Genomic DNA, 9,700 nt, shown 5'->3' on the forward strand with positions numbered 1-9,700 from the left:
CCATTTTGTTTAGCAGGTCGACAAGAGCATCTCAGTCCTCTCTTCTAAAAAGTAAAAAATAGACAAACAAACAAACAAAGAAGCGTTTGTGGAGCCCATATGCCTTGCCCTTGCATATCACCGTTTTGCCAGCATGACTATGACTATGAATGGGCAATGCCTATGCGGCCAGGACTTGCAGATGAAGGCATGTAAGCAACAAAGAAAACCAAAAGCATCAATTAGTTTTTTGAGAAGATGTATTTATTCAACAATTCTTTTTTAAACTATAATTTTTTCGGGCGCAGACGGTAATCTATGAAAGCAGCTGATTAAAGTTGCGAAATATCAATTTTTTTTTCTTTTCGTTACATTGGTTGGTTGGAAGAAAGAAGACTTCACTGAAGTTCGATCCTAAGTGCCATAAAAAAGAGGGAATTCATCACCACTGTGGTGGGAACCATTGGCGAAATCAAATCTTTTATGCTTCGAATTATGTTTCCCGGTAATGATAGACAGTACTAGTCCATGTTCACATACGAGGTAACGACCAAACGAGAGTGAATTATAAAGTGCTCCATATGCATACAAACAAAAGTAACAGATGGAAAAAGCAATGAGAAAATGGAGCACAAAACGACAAAACATCGTTAACTACAGTCGACACTATTCTTAGGACGAATGGTAGTGTTTTTATTTTTTTATTTTTATATATATATATATACAAGCGATGTTAAGAGGTTGGAGATCAAATATCGAAGTTTGGATAATTCTTCTTAATTAATAGAGCTACAAATTAAAAAATTATTGTATAATATTGAAATACAATCACAGGATATAATCAGACTAATTGTTATAGCACGCGAGAATGACATGGTTAAGATTTTTCACTTTAAAATATAATCTCAAAAAATATTTATGCAATTATACTCCTTTGCTATAATTGTTCACATTGTTGAGAGAGTCTAAGATAACGTTTCTGCGTACAACCCGCGTTAAAACTGAGTAAACATCAGTCTTTAAAAAAGTTAAAAAAATGGAAAGAAAAAAATAAAGAAAAAGCTGACCAACCAATTCTAGTTACTTTACACTTGCCCTGCCCCTTGAAGAAGAAAGGAACTCTATAAATAAAGGCCGAAGTGTACCATACATAGGCTTGAGCACGCAACTCGTAGTCTCCAACACATCTTCTTCTAGCCTCTCTTCCCAACTCTTCTTCTAAACCAAACCAAACCCAGAATGGTAGGACCCTCGCCTGACCCCACCAAGCCCTCCACCATCAAGTTCCTCTGCAGCTACGGTGGCAAAATCCTCCCCCGTTATCCCGACGGCAAGCTTCGTTATCTCGGCGGCGAAACCCGCGTCCTCGCCGTCCACCGCAACATTTCCTTTTCCGGTCAGTTAACTCCCGTTTACTCTCTGTTTCTTTATGCCATCCTCGATGATATATAAAGAGTAGATAGGATTGATTTGTTGTGGTGTGGTGTGTTTACAGAGCTGTTGTTGAAGCTGGGTGAGCTGTGTGGGCCCTCCGTGACCGTGAGCCTACGTTGTCAGTTGCCCACCGAGGATCTCGACGCCCTTGTGTCCATCAAGTCCGATGAGGATCTGGCCAATCTCATCGAAGAATACGACAGAGCAGCCGCCTCTGCATCTCCACCGCCTTTTGCCAATTTGAAGATCAGAGCCTTCCTTTCCCTCGTCCCTCCCAAACCACACAAAACGCCGTCGTCTACGCCGTCTTCCTCGGCCTCCGCCTCCACGACGTCGTCCTCCGGCACTTCCTCCTCGTCTAACTACTACTACAGCGCTGCTGCTTCCGGGTCCACTCCCAGGTTCCCCATGGTGTCCACGCCAGTTGACCGCTGTGTCCGCCAAATCTCACAGGCTACGACGCCGTTTCAGAAATCAGCCGCCAAGGTTCCTCACTGTGCTAATATTTGCCATGCTCATGGAAGCCCTAGTAGTCGGCTCTATCTCATTCACAACGGCAACCACTGGCAATAACAACACATGTGACACTCTCGGAGTCTCGGACTGAGTACTACAAATATATATGCCACGGCGGGTTAAATACTACAAATTAAATACTACCAGACAACTCCCCTTCCCTCTCCCCCCAACCCCACGAAGGAGAAAATACGAACCAAAAAAGAAGAAGATCAATTATCGTATAGTATTTGATCATATCATGTAATGGGATTGGCGCTAGAGCTGTAATCGTTCAGATGGATTGCTTTTCAGTATCCGTGGCGATTAATGAATTTCAGTCCAATTTCGTTTTTTCATGTGCATGTGTTCATTCATGAATCATGGTGAGTGATTTTGTCTTTTTGCATTTCTGTTTTTCTTTTTTTTTTAACCTTCCAAAATCCATTATACCTTATAGCAGCCATTATTTTTGCACAACAGCTTTTTCCATTGCCGTTTTCCATCAGATTTTGCGTGCCACGTTGCACAAACGTGTCTGTGTTGTGTCGCTCTGTTATGCTTTTACGTGAAACAGAGCACCTCTCTCTCTCTCTCTCTCTCTCATCCACATCTCTGTTTGTTTGTAATTTGTTCCAGTTGCTCGGTTTATTTCTTATTGTTTTCTGGGAAATGGTTTTATTAAAAATCGATTAATTATTCAACAGTTTGACATTCTAAAATGTAGCAAGCAGGTTGGATGCTGATCGGGGAGACGGACAGAGCTTTCAATTTTTGACTCAACCAGCAGAATGTATGTAAGTTTCATTTTCTCGGGACTTAACTTCCTTTATTTTTCTGTGTTCTGTGTGGGATTGGATTAATTAAATAAATGCTTTCACCTTATGCGAATTACAAGCATGATAATGGTAAGGTATGGTGCATCATACATGATGCATGAGGACATGAATGATGGGGTTAGCTTTTTTCTTGACCAGAGATTCGATCGATGGGATTGGATGGGATGGGTTGGGAAGGCAGGCAGAACTGGACTCTCGAGAAACAGCGATAGAGTTGGAAGCATCGGAATCTTTATTGATGGAATTGGGGAGAAACCCATAAAAATACATTATGTCCCATACGTGACAGCTGGTGCTCGTTGCCTAGCTACTACTGGTTCATGAAGCTGCACGTAATTAGTTTAACCTAAGATATTTAAACCCTAAATATAAAAACGAATAAATGAAAATAAATAATAGAAAAACACAGATGACAGCTGCTGATAGAGATTTGAAAAGAGGCCGTCCGCAGTCCACTCACGTAGCATTCACAAGGGATGAGATGAGATTCCCTTGGCCCTTCATTTCAGATGATTCCCAATTAACCAATTAATTTATGGAAATTTAGAAGGGAGACAAATCTGAAAGAGATTTGATGGAGCATTGTTAGGTATCGTGTGGGTAATATTTAATTAATTAAGGGATAATTAAAGTGGTTTAAGGATCATCCCATCCCTATAGGCTATACCTCTCTGCCTGCCCCCCACCATGCGTGTGATCCTTTTGATCTCGTCTTTGTTGTTAAGTAGAAATGTGGGACTAAGATATAGATAGAGAGATCATCAACTTTGAATCATCTTTTGACAAAGTGTTAAATTTCACTAGAGAGACGGTTAATTGACTTATTACTAATAAAACACCGATATTGTCCTCAATTGATAGTGTGTTGCGTGGAACAAAAGTGATAGTGTGTTGGATCCCACAGGCCACAGAGAGAGAGAGAGAGAGCAACCAGCTTTACTGTGTTGATCGGTGTGTGTTTGAGTGAGCTGCACTGCACTGCACCGCATTCAAGATGCACTCAACAGTGACAGCACTAAGTGGTTTGCTAGGCGTGATCTCAATATGCACTCAACTCTATCCCATGGCCAAAGATATCTATATATATATATATATATATATATATATATATAAAAGAACTTGAATCATGACGTGGTTGATTGAATTTGTAATGAGGAAATTCATAATTAAGTTGAAACATATTTATATTGAAGGAAATAAATACATACATAAATATTGTTGTACTGTGTTATCTTCAATAAACAAAGTTTTGATTTGCAAAGAGCTTGAAATAAAAAGAGAATAAAATAGTACTAGAAGACATAAATTCTTATATAAATAATGTTACTCTTATCATATTTTTATATAACAATTATATACCATTTTATGTATCGGTTTAGGTGTTATAGACATGTCAAGTAAATAGCCAGCTATACTAAAATTTCTTTTTAATTTTCAAAATGTAATTATGTTACTCAAAACTTATCACCTCTTCTTACTTACCCTCTCTCTCCCACCAACCCATCCATTGGAGGAAATTTTCACATCTAGAATAGAGGGAAGAGAAGATCTGAACTAGAGAAGTTGAGGAATCAGATGGAAACAATAGAAAGTAATTTTCTTAATTCAAGGTAGGGTCATTGTTTTGAATGGAGCCCTTTGAGACTTCCTAGGAGTTGTCCACTTTACTTTGGTTCATAACAATAGATTAATAAAATTTATTTAGATCTCTTTTGGTTCATATCTATATATTGAGTCTGAATTGTTGTTTGTGTGCTGAAGATGGAGTGGAGTGGAGTGTAGTTGGAGCTGTTGTGGAGAGGCAAGCGTCAAACCCTAGGGTATTTTCTTGGTAGTTTGTTTATATTTTTTAATTTTTTGTTAATTAAAAATAATAATTCAAATCACCTTAGACGATGTAGATATTCAAATCGGCTGCCGCATAAAGTGGCATACAATTATGGTATAAAAAATATGATAAGAGTAGCACTACCCTTCTTGTATGCATGCGTAGTCCTTAATAAGAAAACAACGTGTATGTATGCACCATCGAATCCCACTATCAGAATCAAAGTACTCGGTGTTTAAGAAGTCTTATGAAATTGATTTTTTTTTTCTTTTTACTATAAGAATTGGACTTATTGAATTAGTCAACAATTCAACATATTCTAACTTACAAATTATCTTTATAGCCACTAGAGAGGTGAGACTCTATTGGACTTGATTGGACTAAACTCCAATTATGTATGGTCCCAACCACCTAAGTCTATAAACAAATTAGGGTTACTACATTTTAAGACATGCCAAGTTTGGTATTAATTCATTTTTGTTTTATACAAATGATATTTTATTTTAAATTAAATTAAACTACAAGGAAGGGGATTTGAACTCGGATGCAGAGTGGGGTGCACATCTACTCTAACCAACTTGGCTAATCCCATATTTACATGCCAAGTTTGCTCTTAACTTTAAACAAGTGAGATAATAACTTTTAAAATTAGGGGTGAAATAGTTAGTTCAAATAATCCCTTAGTTTGCTTTTAACCTCTATCCTACTCAAGTATAAAATATCGATGGTATCGGAAATATCGGTAGTTCAAAAACACGAAAATTTCGATAGAAATATCGGGATATTATCGATGTCGATAAAAATTGAATAAAAACTATGGAAATTGTAAGAAAAACTTGAAATTTTTTATTGAAACTTTGGAGAATGTTTATTTAGTCAATTATATATTAGTTATCACAAAAAATTGGAAGGAAATGCATCGCATGATGGGTTTAACTAATTTAAGTTGATTATATAGCGAGCTGATAAACACTATGAGTGTAGAAAATATGTAGTAATTAAGGAAAGAAGATTAAATACACTATAATCATTTATATATAATGATTTACTACAATATTTTACACTTTATAAATGCATGGTAAGGTACATGAGTGACTTAATACCACATAGAGTTCTTATGAGGTTCAAAATTTTCACTATCTTCATCATCTTTATGTGTAGAGCAAGTGTATTATGAAGAATAGTAATCAAATGATAAATTCCCAAAATAGTTTTGCATGTAATTGTTAACATGTCATCCATATGGATATGAGATTAGTTGACGTTGTCCATAAGGAAAATCATTTGAAGATTATGTCTCGGATTCTTTCCATGAGCCGCTCGATTCTATCTCAAAAGGAAAGGTTAAAGACTCACATTCTCATGTGAAAATCTAATTATTGCAGGGAAACAAAACAATATAAATGTACATATTTTAGCATATTATCACAAAAACATAAGTAACATGGTGGTTAAGGCGTTGAATGAGTGAAATGCTAGGGGTTTGAATCCTCTTTGTGTGTGTTTTTTTCCTTTCTTTGTTCATTACATCGATATTTTCGATATTTTTGACAAAATATTGCTGAAGTGTGAGCGAAATTATCGACATCGATATTTTTCGATATTATCATCGATATTTATACGATATGTGTATTGATACGTTCCGAAATATCAGTGATTCGAAAAAACGATAATATCCTTGATATTGTGTCGATATTATCGATATTTTAGACTATGATTCTACTATCTTTCTAATCTCTAGTTGTCATATTTGCACACACAATTACCAATTATCAACAAGAGCATTACACGTTTGCAAAAGTTTAGTGCTTGTCTGGTAACGTTTTTAGAGAATATTTTATGAGAATATTTTTAGAGAATGAAAGTGAGAAAACGAATTTGCATTTTTCAGGATTCGAGAATATGTATGGTAGATTAATTGGAAAACAGATTCATAAAATAAAAATAGTGAAAACGTGTATGGTAGTGCAATTTGAGAATAATAATATGTGCTCTATTTTTCAAGTGTATTTTTGCTAATGTCTATTCTTAAAAAAATTAATTAATAAATAAAATTCTAATGTAAAAAAAGCTATAATTATCTTTAAAAATAAGTCAAAATGATAAATAAAAAAGTTGAATTTTGTTGGTTAATTGATAATAAATTGAACAAGTATGCATCTAAGAAATTTTTTTTTAAAATACATTTAAATTATTTTTTTCCAAAATAAATACAGATTCTTGAGTAAAGAACTTGTGTGGACAGATGTTGCACCACCTTGGTTGGAGCATGCCTTGGAATTGGATAGGGTTGAGATTTGAAGTTTTTTTGTTTTTGAGAGGAGCTGTGGTACTCTTTTTTCTTAACCGGATTTTCCTCATTTGGGGATTTTTTATGACAAGATTTTAATGAGGCCACTCTGTAGCTCATTCCCCTGTTGATTAAGTTAGTTGTACGTTTGTTGCAGTTGCTAATGGAATTTCTCCTTTTGATTAAAAAAAAAAAAAAACTTCAGATATAATTTTTTTTTAATATTTAATATTTTATATATTTTTTTAAAAGGGTTCAATAGTGGTTCAATTGGGTTCCAATACTTGATTAAAAAAAGGGTTCCAATAAAATGTATCATATAATCAATATTTGTGTCATTTTTCAAATGTAGTTTTTAGGCTCATACAAATTAAAATATAATTTCAATAAGCTAATTAAAATTATAATTTTTTTACAATTAAAATTTAATGTTTAAAAACCTAAAATTATATAAACAAAATGGGCCAGCAACAAGAGAAACCCCAACCCCCAGTCCCTCACACACACACATGTAGAAGGGTCCATTCAATTTGAATCCTAAGAGTAGGTTGGTGGACGATTCAGTATGAACACAATAGGGGTAGGAGAAACAGCAGGTGAAATAGAACTAGAAGCAAGTGAAGAAATAAAGGCATCAACATTTAGCATAGTGATGGATGGCGGGATGACAGCAACTGCCATGGTAGCAAGGTAGACAGCAACAGCAACGACAATGACAATAACAACGGAAAACGACAACACAAATTCTTCCACATCAACTTTAGCTAATTCACGCAGACACAACTTCTTTTTACTCCTCCTCTCCCCTTGAAGAGAAGGGGTCATCAGAATCAAGAAATAGGAAATATCTTCATAGAAATACGTCAAGGTAATGGGGATACGACAATAAACATACCCTTTTCACTCCCTTGAGGAGGGAAGCGTTGGAAAAACAAAAATCAGTGACTAATAAAAATGATTATATATCAACAATATATAAATACCAATGAAATTGAATTTATAACAAACTGTAATTTGAAATACAGTAAACAATAAATAAATGAAACTGACTTGGATTCTAGATAGAGGCTTGTAGATTTGATGCAATGTCCTAAAAATAGTAATTTCCTTGTGGGAGTTTTTTTTATTCTAGCAGCCTGATAAATGGGTTTGGGCTATCGAAAAGAGAAACATGTGAAATTACCCCATGTGTCTGAGTTCAAGAATCAGGCCCCAAGAATGCTTCAAAAGGGTAATGAAGCCTTAGGAAGCATCCTGGTTACCTTCACCAACAAAAACAACAACTGCTTACAGATAATTTCTTAGCTTGGCATGAGAGGCTTGTGGCATGAGAGCAAAGCAATCATGAGTTTAGTATAAACAGAGTGAGAGCTGTGAATTCTTATGAAAGACAGAGGTTCTAAGGAAAGGAGGAAGGGATTCTAAGAGGGTTTGTTGAAAAGAGAGAGAGATGAAGGAAATAATGGGTGTGTTGAGTAGTTTCTGGCAACATGACAAAAGCTTTGTTAGACTCAGGAATAACTTGCTAGAAGAGAAAATGGAAGAGATGGAGGAATTGGGGCTCGAAATTACAGAGGTTTCTGGGATGAGAGATGAAGCTTGCTCTCTGCATGTGGTTGTAGCTAGTGGTGAAGTAGTGGGTGCAGTTTGAGTGAATTTCCAGTTGCTTGACAAAGTTTGGTCGCACTCTGGATGATGATTTTGCTGGGTAGAAGAAGCCTCCTTTTATGGGCCCTGGAAGCTTTTTCTTCCCAAGAAACCCTAATGGTTTCTATCCAATTTGGCCAAGTCTTTCCTTTCCTTTCTCTTCTCTTCCTTTGACTCATCCTATTTGGTGAAATTCTCTCTACCCAATTGCACAAAAACAGGGTTTTATGAGCTCTAGGCTTTTCCCGCAGCTGTTTCAGTGGTGATTTCTTATTTTTGGCTATCATCTCTCCTCATTTTCTTCCCTATTTCATGGCTAGATTTGGTGGGGAGAAAGAAAGAAATGGGTATGTATGTTGTTTTGAAGGGTGCCCCTCCTCTTAGCAACCTGTGCGCGCTATTATCCTATGGATCTTTGAATGTTCTTCTTTGAAGTTTGCTATGCCCGTGTGCTGGAGCCTCTCAGCAGCTCACCGACATAACACTTTGGCTTTCATCGCGGTTCACATTTCCAGCTAGGCGCTGGAGACTATAGATATTTTTCTCGGCTTACTTGGGCCTTGCTAAAGTGATGAGTTAGCCCATTAAGGGAATGGGCTAATTTCCTTGAGTGATGGGCTAATTTTCTAGGGTAGTTGGGCTTTTTTTCCTCCTTTATGCTTAGCCACATATTTGGGCTCAAGAAATGGGCTTGAGTTTTCAGGCTCCCAAGCAGCCCAAAACTTCAATTTCTCAGCTCATCAATGGGTCTCATGAAAGCTCGTTACCATCCATACCACAACCCACTCAAGCAAGCCCTAGGAATTTGCGTGGCTTGGGCCCACTTAAGCTTGTAGCATGGCTAGGTGTGAAATAATGATTTCCTACTTGGCATGGCATGTCGATTGGCGTGCTTGAATTTTATCGTCTTTGAAAAGAGACATAATACTTGACGGAATAATTAGCATGGGCTTGTAAAGCCAGTGCCTTTTTATAGGCTCATTTTAATTCTTAGCATGATAAATTGCATATTTATTTGGCATGACACATGGTTGTGGCTCGTGAAAGCGTGAATGATGAACTTTCGCGTGCTGCAAATTGAGTCTTTTCTTATTAAGGCATTGCGTTGGGCCAAGAATTTATTTGGGTCCAACCCTGGATTTTTGGGCCTCAACACACCCCTTCTCGGTGCTTGAAGTTCTGTAGGTT

General features: G+C 36.6%; 1 protein-coding gene across 1 annotated transcript; it reads left to right on the forward strand.

Annotated features, from left to right (window-relative positions):
- Window positions 883-2,268, forward strand: LOC18788516. The gene is made up of 2 exons (XM_020554043.1): window positions 883-1,375; window positions 1,475-2,268. The coding sequence occupies exons 1-2, from the start codon at window positions 1,219-1,221 to the stop codon at window positions 1,984-1,986; spliced, it is 669 nt and encodes a 222-aa protein (XP_020409632.1). The 5' UTR covers window positions 883-1,218; the 3' UTR covers window positions 1,987-2,268.

The sequence above is a fragment of the Prunus persica genome, chromosome G1 (assembly GCF_000346465.2).
Source record: "Prunus persica cultivar Lovell chromosome G1, Prunus_persica_NCBIv2, whole genome shotgun sequence".
NCBI classification, from domain to species: Eukaryota; Viridiplantae; Streptophyta; class Magnoliopsida; order Rosales; family Rosaceae; genus Prunus; species Prunus persica.